Below are 22,653 nucleotides of genomic sequence, written 5' to 3' on the forward strand. Positions count from 1 at the left end.
TCTGTCTGAATATTTGGAAGAGTAGATCTTTCTCCCTAACTTTGCTCTACTTCATCAGTTCAGTTCAGTTGCTCAGTCGTGTCCAACTCTTTGCGACCCCATGAATAACATTTAATATTCTGTTATCTAATGAACACTATAGAGTGTTTCTAGGTACCAGGTTAGTGCTAAATTTTTACCTACACTATCTCATTCAATACATGTTACAGTTCTATGAAGTAAGGGCATATTATTATAGTTTTACAGCTCAGAGAATTTTGAGAGTCAAATAAGTAACTTTCCCAGGGTCACACAGCTATTAAGTGCTGGAGTGGCCCTTGAATCAAGAGTACTGTACTGTACACAGTACACAAACTCGCCATACCTCCAAAAATGAGCCCCTCAAGAGGCCCTGAAGGGCAGCATGGTACTCAATTCTGATGCCAAGTTTTCAGATAGTGGGTGCTCAATTTGTACAGCTGACTTTCTCAATGAATAAATAAATGAATTAAAAACTGACTGAATGACTGAATTCTAGGAGGAGGAAAGATAAAGAAGGAAAGCATAATGCTTCTTAGCCACATCTCAAAACGTGATTTCATTATCAGGAATATATGTTCCTTACCAGTACAACTACCTTTAAAATTACCTTTAAAACATTGTGAGAGGTTTAAAACTCATCGTATATTAAATTGAAATTTTTATGGATATTGTTGTTGATTCACACACAGTTGTAAGAAATAATTCAGAAAGAGCTAGTATGCCCTTTACCCAGTTTCCCTGAAAAGTCGTGGTCTTGCATAAGTATAGTAGAGTTTCATAACCAGAATGTCAACATTAATACTGTCAAAATAGAGACCTTTTCATCACCACAAGGATCATTCTTGTCACCCTTGTATAGCCACACAACATACTTCCTTCATTCTAATCTGTTCTCTATTTCTCTAATTTTGCCATTTCAAGAAAACTGTATAAATGGAATCATACAGTATGAAATCTTTTGCAACTGGCTTTTTTCAGAGTTCTTTACATATTCTTAGACACTAGTAATTTGTCAAATATATAGTTTGCAACTATTTCCTCCCAGTCTGCAACTTGTCTTTTTACTGTCTTCACATAGGCTTTAAAATAGAAGAAGTTTTAAATTTTGATAAGGTCTAATTATCAATTTTTCTTTTTATAGATCATGCTTTCTTGTGTCAAATCTAAGAACTCTATCCAGCGCTAGATCTCAAAGATTTTATATTTTTTCCTAAAAGTTTTGTCATTGCCTGTTTTACATTTATGTCTATGATCCATTTTGAATTATTTTTCATATTAGGCATAACATTGAGTTCAAAGATAATTTTTATACCTATCTGTGTCCAAATGCCTTAGAACCATTTGGTGAAAAAGCTATCCTTTCTCCATTGAATTGCTTTTGAAATTTTGTCAAAATTATAAATAGACAATTATCTCAAAAGTTTGTGTGCATGCTAAGTTGCTTCAGTCATGTCTGACTCTTTGTGATCCTATCAGCTACAACTAGCGAGGCTCATCTGTCCATGGGATTCTCTAGGCAAGAATACTGGAGTGGGTTGTCATGTCTTTCTCTAGGGGATCTGCCTGACTTAGGGGTCAAACTCACAACTCTTGTGCATTGGCAGGTGGGTTCTTTACCACTAGTACTACCTGGGAAGCCCCATCTCAAAAGTTTAACTTAATAAAAACCTGTTTGGATAGTTGGATGCTTTGGAACTAGAGAGGTGATGTTTGCACACACAATATGGCAGATGGACTAAGTGCCAGTGAATTTCACACTTTATAATGGTTGAGTTCATGTTATGTAAATTTTACCTCAATTAGAAAAAAGTGAGACGACCTCCCTAGTGGTCCAGTGGTTAAGACTTTGCCTTCCAGTGCAGGGGGTGTGGGTTCAATCCCTGGTTGGGGAGCTAAGATCCCATAGGGCTAGCAGCCAAAATACCAAAGCATAAAACAGAAGCAATATTGTAACAAATTCAATAAAAGGCTCTTTTACAAAAAGAAAAAAAAAGTAGGAAAGAAAGCTTATCCTTCCAACCAATAATTTAGAACACTGAAATGCTTTTCTAAAACTGTAAATAAGACTTTTCATACCATCATTGAGTCTATTTTCTCCGGTAACTTCCAGATCCCTCATTGCTAAAATTAGGTAACGTCCTAACCTCTAAACTCTGAGATAAACATTTTTAACTGTGAGTCAACACGAGGGCAGTTTGAGTGGCAGAGGTTTCTAACAGACCTAATATTTCCTGGCAGTCTGTCCCTGTATGTCCTTAGTCATTCTTGCACCATCATTTATATCCTCACTTGTCTTCATCCTTCTGCATTAAAGTGCCCTAAACAGAACACTCTACTATATCATGTGGAGATCACTGCCTTTTTCTCTCAGCATACAGCCCTGGAATAATATATCTCGTCACTTTTCTGACAAGGAGTTCACAGGTCTCTCCTACATAAAAGCAAGATAGTGAGTCAAGGGTAGAGAGTCAAGGAACTCTGTGACTTGCTGAATTTCTAGACAGTCTTATACTGAAATTTTTCTTGTGTGTGCACTTGAACAGTGAAAAATTCCTGATCCCAAGGAATATTGGAGATGACCTGAGCGTTCATATTTTCAAGACACGGCTTCAAAAAACCTGTGAGATATTTGTATTACTGCAAAGGAAATCAACATTGAATATTCATTGGAAGGACTGATGATGAAGCTGAAGCTCTGATACTTTGGCCACCTGACCTGAAGAGCTGTCTCATTGGAAAAGACCCTGATGCTGGGAAAGATTAAGGGCAGGAGGAGAAGGGGACAACAGAAGATGAGATGGCTGGATGGCATCATCAACTCGGTGAGCATGAATTTGAGCAACCTCTGGGAGATAGTGAAGGACAAGGAAGCCTAGCGTGCTTCAGTTCATGGGGTCACAAAGAGTCAGACATGACTTAGCAACTGAACAGCAACACTTCAGATCATGTTCAAATAACAGACCAATGTCAGTCTAGAAAACCCCACACTTAACATTTTAAAGTCAGTCAGTTCAGTTGCTTAGTGGGAGAGGGCGAGGGTGGGATGGTTTGGGATAATGGCATTGAAACATGTATATTATCATATGTGAAACGAATCGCCAGTCCAGGTTCGATGCATGATACAGGATGCTCGGGGCTGGTGTACTGTGATGAACCAGTGGGATGGGATGGGGAGAGAGGTGGGAGGGGGGTTCAAGATGGGGAACACATGTACACCCGGGGCAGATTCATGTCAATGTATGGCAAAACCAATACAATAATGTAAAGTAATTAGCCTCTAATTAAAATAAATAAATTTAAAAAAATAAGATTGAATGAAAACTGACATTTTCCAGTCCTGTGGCCACTGCTGAGTTTTCCAAATTTGCTGGCATATTGTGTGCAGCACTTTCACAACATCATCTTTTAGGATTTGAAATAGCTCAACTGGAATTCTATCACCTCCACTAGTTTTGTTCATAGTGATGGGATCTGCTTTGTTTTTACTCTTGACTTCACATTCCAGAATGTCTGGCTCTAGGTGAGTGATTACACCATTGTGGTTATCTGGGTCTTGAAGATCTTTTTGGTATAGTCTTCTGTGTATTCTTAATATCTTCTGCTTCTGTTAGGTCCATACCATTTCTGTCCTTTATTGTGTCCATCTTTGCATGAAATGTTCCCTTGGTATCTCTAATTTTATTGAAGAGATCTCTAGTCTTTCCCATTCTATTGTTTTCCTCTATTTCTTTGCATTGATCACTGAGGAAGGCTTTCTTATCTCTTCTTGCTATTCTTTGGAACTCTGCATTCAAATGGGTATATCTTTCCTTTTCTCCTTTGCCTTTCGCTTCTTTTCTTTTTTCAGCTATTTGTAAGGCCTCCCGAGACAACCATTTTGCCTTTTTCATTTCTTTCCCTTGGGGGTGGTGTTGATCACTGCCTCCTGTACAATGTCATGAACCTCCGTCCATAGTTCTTCAGGCACTCTGTCTATCAGATCTAATCCCTTGAATCTGTTTGTCACGCCCACTGTATAATCATAAGGGATTTGATTTAGGTCATACATGAATGGTCTAGTGGTTTTCCCTACTTTCTTCAATTTAAGTCTGAATTTGGCTATAAGGAGTTCATGATCTGAGCCACAGTCAGATCCTGGTCTTGTTTTTGCTGACTGTGTAGAGCTTCTCCATCTCTGGCTGCAAAGAATATAATCAATCTGATTTCAGTGTTGACCATCTGGTGATGTCCATGTGTAGAGTCTTCGCTTGTGTTGCTGGAAGAGGGTGTTTGCTATGACCAGTGCATTCTCTTGGTAAAACTCTGTTAGCCTTTGATCTGCTTTGTTTTTACTCCAAGGCCAAATTTGCCTCTTACTCCAGGTATCTCTTGACTTCCTACTTTTGCATTCCAGTCCCCTATGATGAAAAGGATATCTTTTGGAGGTTTTAGTTCAAGAAGGTTTAGTTCAAGAAGGTTTAGTTCTTATAGGTCTTCATAGAACCATTCAACTTCAGCTTCTTCAGCATCAGTATATGGAGCATAGACTTGGATTACTCTGATATTGAATGGTTTGCCTTGGAATTGAACTGAAATCATTCTGTCATTTTTGAGATTCCATCCAAGTATTGCATTTCAGACTCTTTTGTTGACTGTGGGGGCTACTCCATTTCTTCTAAGGGATTCTTGCCCACAGTACTAGATATAATGGTCATCTGAGTTAAATTCACCCATTCCAGTCCATTTTAGTTCACTGATTCCTAAAATGTTGATGTTCACTCTTGCCATCTCCTGTTTGACAGCTTTCAATTTACCTTGATTCATGTACCTACATTTTAAAATACTTTTTGTGAAAAGAAAATTAGTCTTTAACCTTCACATCATCTAACTTAAGTACCCTGGACATGGCCATGGAGAATTACACATTTAGTCCAGAAAACATGGCAAAGTGCCATCAATATTTGAGTCACTAAAATATCCTCTATTCTAACATCTCATCACATTATAAGCTGAAATGATCAGAAAGGAAACATCTGTATTTGAATGGAATGTGCTCTTCCAAGCCCCTAACATTCTGAACATGGATTAATGGTGACAATATCACAGCCTGATTTTAATTCTAATCCACTGTTATTGTTCATTTATGTCAATGTCCTTTGCTATACACCAGAAATTGACAAAACATTGCAAGTTAACTATATTTCAGTAAAAAATAAAACAAAAATAGATATAAAAAAAAAATTTATCAGTAGTTCTTCCTTTAAGCCTTAAAGCTTTCCTCCCCCCACCACCAAATCAGGTAATAAATGGCTGCGCCATCTCTTATTTACCTTTTTTGTCCTTTATGTTATCATGAAGTTTTTAGAACAGTTTTCCCACTTTGTGCTCCACTGAATATTTGTATCCAAGAAAATAGAGCAAATCTTCTATGAAACATGTCCTCTCTTCTAGTAAGCTGTGAGACACATCACCTCTTTCTTCCAAAGTTGTGATTTTTATAAGTATATTAAAAGGTCAGAGAAGTCCTATGATAAAGAAAATCTGTTTGAGTCTGTGTTTCTTAAAATCAATTTTGACCACAAAATACGTTTTGTATGTGTGTCTAATAGTGGCCTAATAGTGACTCTGGAACACCAGTGTCTGGACTGCTGCTCTAAAACAAATAACCTCTATTTGTTCATTCCAGTTTTTCTTATTACTGTATTAAATTTGCAATCTCAATATACCAGCAATCTCCAAAAGGTAAAATGTAGTTATTGATTTTTGTTTCCTCCAATGATTATTTCCTTCCACTTTTCTGAGGTGGTCTATATAGTCAACAGCATACAAAATTTTCAAACTCCTCACTGGAATTTTGTAATTTTTTATTATTGTTATTAACTAGATATCTCAATTTTCTTCCCTGTAAAATGTCCAGACTTCTTAGCCTGGCACTGAGACACCTATACCATCCAGATTCAACCTTCTTTTCAATCCATATCTCTCTCTAATCACATCTATAAATATTTTTTTTGGTATATAAAGAAATTTATAATTTAATAATAAAAAGCAACCAGCTCAATAATAATGTGCAAGCATCTAAACAGACAATTCATACAAACCATTATTTGTGAAAGTTGCTCTGTCATGTCTGATTTTGCGACGCAGAATTCTTCAGGCCAAAATACTGGTGTGGGTAGCCTTTTCCTTCTCCAGGGGATCTTCCCAACCCAGGGATCGAACCCAGGTCTCCCGCATTGCAGGCAGATTCTTTACCATCTGAGCTACCAGGAGAGCCCCCAAATCATTATATTAACAGCCAAAAGCTCAGGTAAAATGTTCCTCATTATTAGTTATCATATTCACAAATCTTGATCCTCTATCCAAACTACTTTACTCACCATCTCACAAAAATATCTGGCACATTTGCATCTCATTACAAGCTGTTCTTGTTACAAGGCTGCGTCCACTTCTGTTGCTTAATTTTACACATTCTGAACACTGACCTAGCCAGCTTTCATCATTTCTGTGTTTTCTGGTTAGCCTTCCCCTTCTAGAACTGTAAACTCCACATGAGCAACAGCCATATATGTTTCTAAGGACTAATTATCCAGCTTAGCTCAGAACCTGTTAAGAAATTTCTAGATGCCCAATAAAGAGATGTTGGGTTGAATCTAAATTCCTTGCATTTCTATAGTACATATTTCTCATCATCCTACCTCTCATTTTGTATTAGTGTGTTTGCCTTTTGTTGGTAATTACCATTTTAATTTGTGCACTATGATAATCATTTATATTACCAAGTTATTTAACTGTAGAGTCTGGGAATTATATGCATTTATAATACCCTCAGCAACCATGATAGGGGCTTATCCATAACAGGTACTGAATAAACCTTGATAGACTGGCTCATTAATTCAAGGAACACATAGTCTCTTTCCATGAAGCTTTCCTGCCCCTATTTAGCTTCTTTTCCTAGCAGTTACTGTCTCTACAACTCACCTTAGTTAATATTTGTAGATTTGTTTCACATGTTTATCAAAGTTTCTTCTGTTGAGCTTGTGAATTCTTTAAGGATGAAAAGCTGTATCATGCATATTTTTGTCTCTTAAACAGGTGAAAACGTAACAGGAATTGATTAAATTTAAATGGATAGAAACTGAAATGGTCATACTATATTTCACTTTATTATTTTTGACACATGATACAATGTTACTATTCTAGTCTTTTATGCAGACAAAAATAAATGATATAAAATACATAATACACTTGATTATTTTAACCATGCACAGAATACTGAGAGATTCAAACTATGTTACATATATATTTTACAAAGGAAAAAACACACTACTATAATAACATATTCATATGACATTTGTCATTACAGTTTGGGTGTTATACAATGTTAAATATGGATATATTCAAAAGAATCACTATTTATAGAACCAACTTGATATTTTAATCTTTAAAATAATGAATACTGTGTAAATGCATACTTATAAAAATATTTTTAAACCAAAAAGCTATGTTCTACTCATTTACTTGGCAGTTACAAAAATATATATTTGTCTGAAACTCTAATAAATTTGCTTGAGGGATTAGATACTTAAGTTTAAATGTATGCTTTCTAGAGCATTTTATCAACTTGAAATCACACAATATAGATATCTACATGGTATTAGAATATGTTTGCATTACAAATAACGTTATTACAGGAAAAAGACACAAAGGAGATTAACGCGGAGGAGAAACTGAGATTTTTGAACCAAATACGTGCAGTTTATAAAGGCAGCCCACCAACTGTGCCTTTTACAAAGTGAATTCTCAAACGCGTCTGTTGAATGAACACCAGTGGATAATACTTATTCTGTTATTTGACCCCAAATGAACTGTCCAAAGCTTTCTATTTCTACTAGAACTATCATTTAAGAATTCAATAATTTTGTTCTTAATCAACTACCTCTGATGGCAAAGCCAGATCAATAGACTCCAGGCTACGTAGCAGACTAGTGCCAGTGATCAAAAGATGGCCTACCAGGGACACTTACGGCATATTTAGACACACATTCAATATACCGAACCAATCCATATTTCATACCTTCATACAAAATAAGACAGAAGAATCTAAGTCATTTTTATAATGTATTATCATAAAAACAAAACATTATAAATATTAATATATGTATATAAAATATATATTTATCTCTTAGTATACCTAGTAGACTTCAGAAATGTCTTCTCAGTGAGAGAAGCAAACTATCCTGAGTGAAGGAGGTCAAGCACAACTTGGCAATATGAACGCTGAGATTACTGTTAAAAGCAAAACTTTTAAGTAGCAAAATTTTTCGAAAACAAAGGACTAACCATAATAACGACTATGGAATCACAGCACCTTCAAAGGTTGTGGCCACTGTATATAATAGGAATCAGCCTGAGACCATTCTTGGTCCAAACACCTGCTGGAAACTTATCCCAACTTGTCTGCTTCATAAAGGGTGAAACTTTTCTGATGCGCATCTCAAAATGTGAAGAACTTTATAAAATACAGAATATTTTTCTTAATTAAGGTTCAGATTGTCCTAAACCTTTTCCAAAATTTTTGCCTTCATACTTACATAGGACAACTGACAATTCATTCAGCAAATTGATTAATATATACACCTGTTAATAAAATAACTACTACTAACGTTGGGATCATAGCTGAGCTATCATTTTGTATGATAATTCACTTAAAAAAGCCTTTAAAAATTAAACATAAATTTTAAAATTCAGAAGCAATTTAATCACATGCTAAAGGTTAATTTCACTATTTGTAAATTCAGCTAGTGAATAAAATCTAAAAATGACCTTTAAAGTAAAAGGTAAATGAAAATGACTTAAATTAAGATTAATTATTTTAGATTTCAACTTTATGTTTTACTGAATATATAGGTGAATAAAAATATGCCTTCTACACTAAACCATGCTACATAGGAAGTATATGAACTAATGAGAGTAGTGTTCTAATTACACATTTATTATTTTCAAATACATACAGTAACTCAAAGGAATGCTTCAAAGTCAGTAAAATTAGTTTTGCTGGTAAAATGTGTCCAAAGAGTAGAAAATAGTTTGTTTTCCTAAATGACTTAATATGCCACTCAGGATATTTTTACCCATTCATTTTCTTGGCTTTCACACTGTCAAGGTCAGTATCATGCTGTTATGAATTCATCACAAAATTTAAATTAACAGAGTCAGAACCAATATCATTACAATGTCATATATGTTATAATATCATGAGAAATTAATCTAACTTTAAATTGAACATTGTTGCTGCAAGAAGAGTGACCGTTGAACGCACAGGAAATCTAACTCACTAGAAGAATGTAATTTGAAAAGCCAGAAAATAGTATGAGACTCCTAAGATGGGGATACTAGTTCATAAAGCTTAGATTCTAAATTCAACATTACATATCCAGTATAAGTAAATCCAGTACAAAAGTTCTTTCCTTCCTCCCTCCCTCCCTTCCTCCATCCCTCTATTTCCTTCCTTCTTTCTTCCATTCTTTTTCATTAAATATAATGGAAATAGGTGTAAAATTCCAGTCTCTTCAAATTACTCATACCTTTAATATTAATTTTTAATAAAAATTTATAAGGTACAATGGAATGTTTCAGATTTCTTGACCATGAATCACTAGTTAACAAGTATTTATGAAATCAGTCCCATATTAAGAACCAAAATTTCTAGGCATGACCTTCCGTTTTAGGTGGCGAGAGGCAGAGGTCCACACTTTTAACTGCAAAGTTGGGAGAACCTGGAAGAACTGTTAGTAGGCTTTTGTAATGTTTAAAGGTACACTGGTTGCAGAGGAGTATGTGAGCATTTAGGTAAACCCATTCTAAAAACTCAAGGCCAGTCTATGGTCATATCAAGGCCAATCTATGGTCATACCACCCTGAACATGCCCGAGCTCGTATAAAAGCTCAAGGTCAGTTGAATGTCCACTGCCACACAGCGGTACAATGTGGTGTTGAAGAATTGTCCTTATTCATTCACTCACATGATTTTTTGCTGTCACCACTGTTTTGGAATCAGTCAGATGTTATATAATGTACTATTCAAGACTTTTAAAACATATCTAAAACTGTTATCTTCGATTATGAGGAATAGATCATGTCTTTTCAGATTGCAATAGCATTAGGTTACTTCATAATGTGTATCCAAAAGGGCAAAATGTCCAGCATATTGTGTGATTTTCATATATTTAGAGGCACTTTATATGTTTCCGTTCACTTTTTTCTTAATATAACACGTATAAATGTAATGGCCCACACCACACAGAACTCCAGCTTTACTAACAAATAACTGGCAGCATTATAACATGTCCTGTATTAATAAGGAAAAGTAACACAATGTATTAAGAAGGCAGACTCCCTAGGCTCAAATCCTGGTTCTACCACTTTTTGGCCATGTGATCCTGGGCGACTCACTGAACCATTCTTTGCTTCAGTTCCTCAACTGTAAAACAGGGGTGATGCTAAGTCAAAGCATCAATATGAGGATTAATGAAGCAATAACAAGAAACTATGGCAAAGCACCTGGAGGTATTGCTTGGCACAGAGAAATTACTTAGGTTTTAGCTACAGTTTTCATTAAAATAAAAAATCACAGTGATTGATGGTAACATGTCATCACTAACTTTTGAGCTTTTATTAAGTGCCAAGCATTGATAGATGGTACACTTACACCATGTTTAACCCTTAAAATAGTATTAAGTACATCCTGGGAGGGATTGGGGGTGGGAGGAGAAGGGGACGACAGAGAATGAGATGGCTGGATGGCATCACCGACTCGATGGACATGAGTTTGAGTGAACTCCGGGAGTTGGTGATGGACAGGGAGGCCTGGCGTGCTGTGGTTCATGGGGTCGCAAAGAGTCGGACATGACTGAGTGACTGAACTGAACTGAATTGAACATTCTATTATATAGAGATTCAATCTTAAAATATGCTAATTTTAAATACTACAGTAGCAGATAATTTCTCCCATGAAATACAAACTATGACTGAAACGTTTACATGGCCTCTTCATACCTTTAACAGGGAATACAGCTTCCAGGGTGATCAGAGAACAGTAATGACAACATGAAAAGTACTTGCTCATTCAAATCGTCAGTAGCAGGAACATCACAATTTACTAATTTCATGGACCTTCAGGATTACCAGCAATAGTATCAAAAATGTTAAAGCCCTGAAAGTTAAGAACATATTTAATGTAAATATTTATATTAAGGTTCTATCTTCATTAAATTCAAAGTGTTCAACTTTTTTGTCTGAAAACTCTGATGTTGGTTTATTTTTCATTATAAATATGTACTTATCATGAAAGTCTGCAGTGCTTCTATGTGAAATAACATTTATTACCTTGACCAGGACATGAAGACCTAATATACACATAATACAATGTTTCTGTTATTGAATACACAACTGCTAATGATGAAAGCTTTTTAATGAGTTTGAAAACTATTATCAAATTTCATAAATTAACATTTGATAATGGTTTGTAAATTAGTTATGGAAAGCATTTCATATAGGAAATTAATCTAAATCCACATAAATATCACAATCACAGCAGGGGCATTTAACTGTTTTGAAAAACTATAGACTTAAAATCAATATTATGATTTTCACTATGCTAAGGAAACGTTATTAATATTTTATCAATGTAGACAGATAAACATTATGTAAACTTTAGAATGAAAATAGAATATACCTTGTACTTTCATAAATTATCAAGGTCTCTAATAGTCCTTTTAAAGTTCCACAAATAAAGCTTTATTTTCTCATCTTATACATATACTACCTTGATAGATACACACTCAGTATGGTGTATTCTCTAAGAGTCTGATATACGAAAGCCTGAATAAGAGTTTTAGGTATCTTTCAAATTTAAAGGTTGAGTTTTTTAATAGGTTTATTTTCCCCTGCTTCCTCCCAATCCTTCCCAATCCCTGCTTCTCCCCACCCCTGGACACCTACGTCCCAGCTTCAAGACTCATTATCCAAGGAAGCCATGTTCATTTCAGAGACCAAGGACAGCACTGGTTCTCTGGAACTCTCCACAAGCAGAAAGCGTCCCTGAAAGCAGCTGGAAGAAGATGCTGCTGGAGGCCTCAGTCAGCTCTCTTCTCCTCTACTGAGAAATACTCTTTCTCTAACTGAAAAAGAGTAAAGGACGCTCCTCACCTTTCACCCACAAGTGACTTTCTCAGATGCAAGCAGGAGACCGAAAATCTACGACTCCCAGTCTCTGCCGTCTGCCACATTTCTGTGGGATCACCTAGAAAGTGTGGCCAGGTTTCCCCAATGACAGATGTCTTCAAGTGGAAATATCCATCATTACATGCTCCATTTGGAGACGATGAAAAGCGAACGCAATATAGTAATTTCAATAAATGGGAAAGGAGGCACAATGGTTAATGTTTCATCTCGGATCTTTTTTCATATAATCTCCAGGACGAATAATTCATGTTAACACAGAGAGAGATCAGTTTGTCAAGCTGAGTTGTTTGAATGGACTTCTATCCATTTCCAGCACAAACATCTAAATATAAGCTGAACATTAGTTATTTACAGCATGATGAAAGAGTCAGAGAAAAAAGTCCATTTCTTTATGTTGAGTGGAGGATGTTTAGCCAGCATGTCCTTTGTCTCATCCAGTGTTCAGAAGCTTCTGCTTGTCTGGTTCCTTAAAGATGCTCCTTATTCTTCTCCAACCGGAGGAGGTGGCTCACACAGCTTGTACAGCCTAGAAAAGGCATGGGAAGGTGTGACAGTGACCCAGCACATTTACATCACTTGAGATGTTTTTATTGGTATAACAAATACATTGACAAGAACTTCTTGGTTTGGGAGTCAGTCAAGATCCTATCACCTATTTCACTAAAAATTGCATGTGCGTTAGCAAACTCCAAAATTTCGGTTCTGTTATTACAAAACACCCATGTCTCTTTGCACATCTACATGCCCACTGACTAGGCAATGCTGCCATTTTTACACCAGCTGCTTCTGCTCCAGTGCTGTCAAACTGGGCTGTTCACCTTGCTTGTAGCAAAAGTGATGCTCTGAAATCTAGGAGGTATTTAGCATAATATTTATTATGATTATCTTGCAGCAACATAGCATCTCTCTCTTAAGTCATTCCTGACTTTCTGAGTTCTAGAACTCTGCCTCACTTGTACCATCCTGGTGGTGCTGGCAGTTGGTCAAGGCTAGGCTGATGAGACACAGTCCTGAGGCCTGAATCTCAAGGCACAAAGAGCTGGTGTTTGCTAAGGAACACCTGCCCAGATCTATCCACACTGTCACTCCCTTATCAATAGAATCAGGTGGAAATTCACGTGGGCCAAGGAATCCGTTTGAACTGGCAGAGATGCCCCAAGATGCTCTCTTTGCATCTCAGGTTTAGTTTTCTGAAACCAGACAGCATGCAGGCAAAGCTCGGGGCACGGAACCTGGAAGATGATACAAGTTCTGCTGCTTCACATTCTTCTGAATGGTTGACTCCTAACTCCAGAACCAAATGAAGGTGGATATAACTGCTTCAGTAGTGATGCATAAAGCACACCCATTATTAAGGCCAAAGCTGAGAGAACAGGTGGGCTTCCCTGGTGGCTCAAACAGTAAAGAATCTGCCTGCAATGGAGACCCGGGTTCAATCCCTGGGTCAGGAAGATCTCCTGGAGAAGGAAATGGCGAGCCACATCAGTATTCTTGCCAGGAGAGTTCCCATGGACAGAGGACCCTGGTGGGCTACAGTCCATGGGGTCCCAAAGAGTTGGACATGACTGAGTGACTAACCTTTACACTTTGAGCGAACACCAGCGGATGTAATGAAGCTGGTTGTAAGCCTGGAGTCCTCAATAAGAATGTGGCCATGCTGGTCCTACTTCAGAGCTTAGTCTGATGCTCTAGAAATATAAGGTGCAGATTTCAACTTTGCTCCATTTTACGTTCTTTTTGGTTTCTTTTTTCAGCTACATCACACAGCACGTGAGATCCTAGTTCCCTGACCAGGGCTCAAACCAACACCTTCTATTGGAAGCATGGAGTCTTAACCATTGAACTGCCAGAAAAGTCCAACTTTGCTCTGTGTTCACTTCAAACCCAGGGGTCTCTGTGCTGAGTCACTCTCTTTTACAGATAAAATTGAACACAGTTTAAATGTGCTGCTGACAAATTCAGCAAATTATAAACTTCCTCTCCTTTCAACATTTAATCCCACGGTCATTCAAAATCAAAGGGTGGGGGAGAATGAAAAAGATTTAATATCAAGTTAGAAATCTAGTTAAACAAAATAACTTTCCCATTCTGGAAACCCAGACAAGAAGTAATTGCCTTCGGAGTCTGCAAGGTGTTTAATACTGTACGTGTCATCTCCACAGAAGAAAATGAATGCTGAAATAAGGACATCTCACACCAGAAAAGCTTATTTCATGCTTCCCAGAGAAAAGCATACATTAAAGTGAGCTGATAGACTTCAAAGCTGCTTGTGCAGCCAAAGTATATGGTGTTGCTTCAAACTGCATTCCCAGAGCTGGAATAATAGAGTGAAGGGAGCATTATTCTCTTTAATGTCATTTTATTTCCTGACAGTGCAGCCTAATGAGTGAAAAGGCCTCATGTAGAACAGGAACAGTCGGCTGGGTGGCAAATGTCCTTTCTCGTGAGGTCTGGGCTGAGAAGTCACCTGCCATTACCTTGCACTGCATGTTTCCACATAATGCGGCTAATGCCACTGGGTAGAGCAGTCTTTGAAATGACTGCCTCTCAATTTGGAGAAAAAGCTACTCCCTGCATTCACCTAATGAAGTAATAGCTCTGGGTACTGCAGCAGAGCTGGGCACATTCCACTTGGCGGAGGCTTCTTGGAAGGGACTCAGGGTTATCTGAGTCCAGACACATTTGTAATGAAACTTGCAGGCTTTGGGAATTGAGAACAGGCAGATCAAGCTTGGTAGTAAAATGTAACAGGTAAGAGCTGGACTTTCACTCTGTGCTGACCCGTTTGCTTTTTGGCATCTAAACAGTGAGGGAATGGAGGCTTTTGCCTGACACTGGGGCTTTTGCCACATCCTCATGCCACTCGTGCACACCACGGGCCCTACAAGATAAAGATTGGTTTCTGGCTCCGCTTTCTTCTTTTCTTGTTGGGCTCAGGCAGCCATCGTGGAGCTGGTATTTCCAGCTCAAATCCAAGGCTGCAGAGAGTAGGATTCTCAAACTTCAGTCTACACAGATCACAGCCTTCATTTTTCAACAAGGCACAAAGAAGATTTGTGCTAAAGGAGACCACAAAACAGATGAAATTATCAACACTACTCTGTCCCAAAGAACCCGCCTGCCAATCAGGAGATGCAAGAGACACGGGCTCGATCCCTGGGTTGGGAAGACCCCCTAGAGAAGGAAATGGAAACCCACTGGAGTATTCTTGCCTGAAGAATCCCATGGATACAAGAGCCTGGTGGGCTACAGTCCATGGGGTCTCAAAGAGTCGGACATGACTGAGCACGCATGAGCACTACCTGGGCACTCTGTCCTGAGGCAACTGTCTCCATTTTATAGATGGAAAAACTGTCTAAGGTAAATAACCTAAGTAAGGTCGCATGTTAGCAGCTTGGACCCCAAATCATTTTGTGTCTACAAATATGATACAAATACAGACAAACTACAATTATGCAAATGAAGAAAATCAAATTTTCGTTATACAATAATTGCCAAACTGTGTAATGTAATAGAAAATAAGAGCAGTGTGCCATTATCTGGAATGTAATATCTGGTTCTTAGTGAAGATATATTTATTGCTCTGACCAGTCAACGTGTGCTAGTTACAAGGAGGAGGAACCTCGTCTGCACCGCCCACCACAGCATCTCCCTGTCCCACTGGGCCTCAGTGTAATATCACCAAGAAAGGCTCATCGTCTTTTCCTACACATGCTCTTATTTTCCTGTATCTACTATCTCAGTGACTAGAACCTTTCACCACTGCCATCCAAACCAGAGACCTATCTGGTGGTCGTCCTAGAATCTTCCTCTTCACTAGCCTCCTACAATGATTAGCAGTGTCCAAAGCATCTGCTGCTTTCAGTCTCATTTGTCCTCAAATGACTTCTCCTAAAATTGCCAGACATAAAGTCTAAATTCCAAACCTTCCAGAAACAAAGATGGTTTATTCATGGCTCTTTGTTGGGTTCTTGTTACCCTGAAAATTCTTCAGTATCTGTTACAAGTCTTTTCCTGATCCAGCCCCTGCCTGTGTCTCCAGCCTCGCTCTGTATCACTCTTAAATCACACTGAATCATCAGTCATAGAAGTCTAGGTGTAGCTGTCAGAAGGCGATGTGTTCTCTCAGCACTGGGGTCACTGCATCAGTTCAGGAAGACATCTATTAATTACCATGCTGATGGGGTCAGGAATTCTCTGTGACCTCTCCCCTCCCAACTTAGGCTCAGTTATGTGCCTCTTCTATGTTCCCATGGCAATCTGTGCTATTCCTACCATGGTTCTCTATTTAAAAATGAAATAGATATGCTTTATAACATTGTGTGATTTCAGGGGTACAGCATCATGACTTAGTATATTTGTAGATTTATTCTATTACAGGTTATTACAGTATAAAGGGTATACAATAAATTCCTTGCTATATAATAAATTCTTGTTGCTTATCTATTTGATATATAGTCTTTGTATCTATTATCTCACACCTTTAATGTGCCCCTTCCCCTTCCCTCTACACTTTGGTAGCCACAGTTTGTTTTCTATGTCTGTGAGCCTGTTTCTGTTTTACATGCAGTTTCATTTGTATTATTTTTTAGATTCCACATATAAGTGACATCATATAGTATTTGATTTGCTTTACTCGGCATAATATTCTCTAGGTCCATCCACATGGCTGTAAATGGCAGAATTTTATTCTTTTTTATGCACTAAATTGCTTCAGTCATGTCCGGCTCCTTGTGACCCTGTGGACTGTAGCCCACCAGGCTCCTCTATGCATGGGATTTTCTAGGCAAGAGTACTAGAGCGGGTTGACATTTTCTATTCAGGGATCGAACCCACGTCTCTTGGGTCTCCTGCACTGGCAGGCAGATTCCTTACCACTAGCACCACCTGGTAAGCCCATTCTTTTTTAAGTTTAAGTAGTATTTCATTGTGTGTATGTATACATGCATTTACACATTTATATACATATATAGTATATATACCACATCTTCTGAATTCAGTTAATTGATTCCATGTCTTACTACCATAAACAGAGCTACTATGAACATTGGGGGTACATGCATCTTTTTGAATTAGTTTTTTTCCTTTTTTCCAGATACATGCCTGGGGTGAAATTGCTGGATCATACAGTAGTTCAATTTTTAGTTATTTAAGGAACCTACATACTGTTTTTCATAGTGGCTGCACTGTCGTGGTTCTTATCACACACATACTGTATACTATTTTCATTTTATTCAGTTGTTGCTCTTTGACACCTCACTGACTGGTAGCGGGGATTACGTCTTTATCCCTAGCTTTTATCAAAGTGCCTGACATCTACAGTCACACAGCAGAAATTCAATATATGTTTGCTGAGTAAATTTTAAAAAATGAAAGGCGATGGATGGAGAAAGGAAAGCTGTAATAGAGACTGGTTGGGGATTTGAATCAAATACTATGTCAGTCAGAGACAGCAAAATATCTCCCTGAAGATGTTTCTAGAAACGTTACCCTTGCCTGTGGAGGGCCTGGTCTTGAGAGACAAATGTGTTCTTCAAATCACTGTCTTTGGGGCAGAAATCCTCGTTCCCAGATGGGAGGGATCCCAGGTGTTCTGTGGTCCTTAGTGCCTGCCCTGTGCCCTCACAGAGCACTTCTCACTTTCTCCCTAGCCTTGTGGTGTTTTGCTCTGGCTTTCCTGGTGGCTCAAACGGTAAAGAATCCACCTGCAAAGCAGGAGATGCAGGAGACCAGGCATGCATGGCAAGGCAATCCACTCCAGTATTCTTGCCTGGGAAATCCCATGGACAGAGGAGCCTGGCCTCTTTAACTGAAAGCTCTTTGAGGGCCGGAACTATTTTTATCTCATGCTTACATTCTCCACCCGCAATAGCAGAGTGCTTTCCATTTCTTAAGTCCTCAATCAGTATTTATAGAATGAATGAAATCCTCAATAAATATTTGTAGAATGAATAAAAGCATAACTAAAATGGAAAAATTACTCCAGATTTCTCTCTCAGAGCAATTAACCCCTTGTAAAACATGTCCACTTCAGAGCTAGCACATTTTTTTTTTTTGCTTCAAGTGTTTTAAATGTAACCCAATAAACAAAACGGTGAGCTCATCAGTTTCTTTTCTCATATTGAGGTTGCACACTGGTTTATTAATCAGGATGCTTAAGTCTCACCCACTCTGTTCATTAGTGTTTATAAGCCCCAGCTAAGAAGACCTCGCTGAGCCATTACTTGTTTTCTTCTTGGAATTTTAAAGCTTCACTGGGTTTATTATCCAAATATACTATGTCTGCTAAGGTCCTGGAGAGAGAATGCCTATGTAAAGTGATTCTTCAGCAAGAAAAAGACTTAGACTCTCATTTAATCAACTATGAACAATAACATAAACAAGACTTGAGGATTAAACAGGGTTAGGAGTCAGCACTGAAAATAAATGCAGTTAGAACTTGACTACATTCACTTTCAGGGGGGAATATTTTTCCCTTTTGAAAATACTTTCACTGCCCACAGTTTTTCAGAATGAAATATAACTTCACAAATACTGCAGTCATCATTCACGTTCTGGTAACTGCTTCGTAAATAGTAACCAAAAGTGTCTTGTTTGTGACGGTGCTTGAAGTGCTTGCATTTTGTTAAAATGCAAATATATACAATCAAATGTAAAATAAATTATTTAACTCTGCCCTACTTCAAGGCAGATGGCTGTTTACCCTAATGTCACCAGGAAAATCAAAGGAACATTTCTCTGATGGTTGTTTCCATGTTTCATTTAAAGGTGGATTAGTCCTTTGTCCATGAGTCCTTTCTCATGATCATATGTGTGCTGTTGAAGAAGGAATTCATAGGCCCTGGACTCCATCTTAGGCCTATTCATGCTGATCATGCTTGGCCACCTTTCCTATGGACTCTGAACTTCGTGTTTAGTGTCTATAAAACCGACAACAGAAGGATAAGACCTCCTCCAGACAGGGGAACCTTAAAGATCGTATCTAGGTTACTCATCGCCTAAGAGAAAACATACACTGATCACCCCTTCCTCCAGACAGGCCATAAATTTTTCTGTATCTATCAGAGTGTAACCTCGGGCTTATTGATTACTGGCTGACTGTTTGAGCACATTAGCACATAGCACATGAATGATGGGGTTACTGGGGTTGTATTTTCCTTGGTTTATGTAAGTCTCAAGGAATTTGGAGTGGTGGGTTCAGACACGTACGCATGGGGTTTAAAAGATTTTCACAAATGTTGGTCAGGGCCCTTGGCTAAGAGGAGACTCTGCCTTGGGCCTGCCGGTGTAATAAACTGCACTCCACTATCTGCATTGTCCTTCTGAGTGAGTTTGTTTCCCGGAACGCATGGCTACAACACTGTGAGCATTTGGTAGGATAACAAACAAAAAGCTCAATAATTGATTTATCCTTTCACACATTCTCAAAGTCTGTTCACATATTCTATGTAGGCATTATGATGAGCAATGAATAAAATCCAAAAAGAATCTTTCCTGCCTCTAAAGAATTCATATCCAACTTGGGTAGAAAGATAGGTAACAATACACTGCAACAAAATCAGGGTTACAACAGATCAATACCCAAGATGCTATGGGAACACAGAGAGAAAGAAAACCACAACCTCAAGGAGAAAACGATACCGAACATGAGTTTTGTAATGATGGAGCAGTTTTTCATAAGACACATATGGGAAAATCTATCATACCTGAGAGAATAGCATGTGTGATTGTAGAAGTGTAGGTGGAAATGGCATTTAGGTGGCTTGGCACAGTGGGAACATCTATTTCAGTAGTACCTGGGTAGACTTTTGTTTTTGAATTCAGGATGGAACGTGCAAAACAGAATAATGTTGGTAATGCTACCTCTTAAGTTTGCTTCACCTAAAATTTCATTTAATCGGAGAACATTTACACCTAATCACAGTGAGCCACGGAATGCTTACAAGGCTGATTTCCATGAGTATATTCAGTAGTAGACTGGGTGTATCCTGCAGTGACTGCACAAGCTGTGAGAGACACTGTCTGGGATGTGGTAGCAAGACCTTCGGTAGCAGACCTGGGGAATCACTCACCTTGGAGCAGACTGCGGAGTCCGGTCTCTGACTCCCAAATTCTTTGCTGTGTTCTGAACTCTTGCTCCCTGAAAGAAAGAAGGACAATCACTTTTAACTCTGCATCGTATTAGTAATTATTTAACATACCACGGGCTTCCCTGGTGGTTCAGCTGGTAAAGAATCCACCTGCAACGTGGGAGACCTGGATTTGATCCTTGGGTTGGGAACATACCCTGGAGAAGGGAACAGTTACCCACTCCAGTATTCTGGCCTGGAGAATTCCATGGACTGCATAGTCCATGGGGTCGCAAAGAGTCGGACATGATTGAGCGACTGTCACTTTCACTTCACTTCCAACATACCCTTAACATTTGAGTGGAGAGTGTTATTACAATGATATATTTAACATTAAGAGATATTCAAGAAGAAAGACATCATCGTCTGAGTACTTTCAAGATTAATGCTTTTAAGAATCAAAATAGGGCTTTCCTGGTGGCTCAGTGATAAAGAATCTGCCTGCTAGAGTAGGAGACAAGAGTTCGATCCCCGATCTGGGAAGATCCCACATGCAGTGGAGCAACTAAGTTTGTGCGTTACAACTACTGAGCTTTGCTCTAGAGCCCACGAGCCACAAATACCGGGCCCACAGGCTGCAACTACCGAAACCTCAGCAGCCTCGAGCCCGTATTCTGCAACAGGAGAAGCCACTGCAATGAGAAGCCCGCACACTACGAATGGAGATCAGCTCCCGTTGGCCACAACGTGGGAAAAGCCTGTGCAGCAACAAAGACCCAGTACAGCCAAAAATAAATAAATACATGAAATTTTAAAAAAGAGTAAAAATAACACTGATACACTGTTTAAAAGGATCATTTATTTCAAAAGCCATCTAAATCATTTCAAAATAAGGTTGAATGACAGCTTCCTGTCCACTACCTCATCTGTCATAATTCAATATTTAAGCAACTAATAGTTAAGACACTGAAAACAGGAAGTGAGCAAGCTAGAAATACCTGCTCTGTGCCCCCCCACCCCCATTTTCCTGGGACAGAAATCACAGTTCTAACACTTTCACGCAGCGTGTTCTGTGCTTAGCTGAATAGCTGGCTTAGCTGAGGAGCTGTTTAAAGATTCATAGTATTTATCAAGAAAATCTTTCCTTAAATAGTTTAAAGCAGTTTCTAGACAAGGCAGGTGCATGGGGATCTCTAAAATGTAAGAATTCTGCCTCAAAGATTATAGTACAAAGATAATGAGCTTTAGCAATGAAAAAGGTCTTTGCAAATCTGTCGAGTTCAGGAATATTCATTGTTCAGTTCCTAATGGGAATGAGTTACTACAAATAAGCAAACACCAGAGTTTGGGGCTGAGTACAAATGGAAGAGAGTGATTTTAAAAACCCTGAAACTTTCTCTAATGCTCCCAGATTCCGACAGATGGGAAAGGAAGAAAGAACAGGAGAAAAGAAAGAAAGAAAAATAAAAGAATATATTCTCTCAAAATGGACCAAATCAAGGAAAGGAAATAGGGAAAAGAGGATGTGTATGGCAAAAAACAGATAGGAAGTAATTTAGGAATTGCAACTACTCATTGAAAAAAATCTCTTTATTTTGAAGGAATTTTAGACTTAGAAAAAGTTTACAAGCAGAACAGAGAGGTCACAAACCTTACCCACTAGGTAAACTCCCTCTAATGTTAACCCTTCACTTGGTCCCAGTGTGATGATCAAAACCAGGAAATGTTATTAGCTAAGCTGCATGTCTTATTCACCTTTCCCCATTTCCTCTCACTAATGCCCCTTTTTAATCCCAGAATCTAAACCTGGACCCCATTCTATCATCACATCTCCATGGTCTCCCCCAGTCTGGGGCAAATCCTCAGGCTTCCTTGGTCTTTCATGAACTTAATATTTGGGATGAGTACTGGTCATTGTTTTGCAGAATGTCTCTCAATCTGGGTCTGTCAGATGATTAGACAGAAGGTATGTATTTTGGGCAAGAAAATCACAGAAGTGATGTTATATCTTTGTAGTCCACCATATCACTGATGCTGATTGTCATCATATATTATGTCACCATAGTATATCTACAAACAAAGCTAGTGGAGGTGATAGAATTCTGGTTGAGCTATATCAAATCCTGAAAGATGATGCTGTGAAAGTGCTGCACTCAATATGTCAGCAAATTTGGAAAATTCAGCAGTGGCCACAGGACTGGAAAAGGTCAGTTTTCATTCAAATCCCAAAAAAGGCAATGCCAAAGAATGCTCAACTACTGCACAATTGCACTCATCTCACATGCTGATAAAGTGATGCTTAAAATTCTCCAAACCAGGCTTCAGCAATATGTGAACT

General features: G+C 38.3%; 1 protein-coding gene and 1 long non-coding RNA gene across 8 annotated transcripts in view; one reads left to right on the forward strand and one right to left on the reverse strand.

The window, feature by feature from the left end:
* The first annotated feature begins 2,499 nt into the window (after positions 1-2,499).
* LOC148775249 (uncharacterized) overlaps positions 2,500-22,653 on the forward strand; it is an 81,980-nt gene continuing 61,826 nt past the window's right edge. For all 4 annotated transcript variants that reach the window (XR_016039349.1, XR_016039350.1, XR_016039348.1 and 1 more), the window contains exon 1: positions 2,500-2,843. This is a non-coding gene — a long non-coding RNA (uncharacterized LOC148775249). The remainder of the gene's footprint in view (positions 2,844-22,653) is intronic.
* PREX2 (phosphatidylinositol-3,4,5-trisphosphate dependent Rac exchange factor 2) overlaps positions 7,126-22,653 on the reverse strand; it is a 293,115-nt gene continuing 277,587 nt past the window's right edge. For 3 of the 4 annotated variants that reach the window (XM_055432691.2, XM_055432693.2, XM_055432690.2), the window contains 2 exons: positions 20,319-20,386; positions 7,126-12,772 (listed from right to left, as the gene is read on the reverse strand). In XM_055432691.2, the coding sequence (XP_055288666.2) occupies positions 12,727-12,772; positions 20,319-20,386 (114 nt within the window). In that variant the 3' untranslated portion in view covers positions 7,126-12,726. The remainder of the gene's footprint in view (positions 12,773-20,318; positions 20,387-22,653) is intronic. The other variant, XR_008686780.2, reaches the window with a different exon arrangement.

The sequence above is a fragment of the Moschus berezovskii genome, chromosome 16 (assembly GCF_049115385.1).
Source record: "Moschus berezovskii isolate FMDL1 chromosome 16, NW_MosBer_1.0, whole genome shotgun sequence".
Classification (NCBI taxonomy): Eukaryota; Metazoa; Chordata; class Mammalia; order Artiodactyla; family Moschidae; genus Moschus; species Moschus berezovskii.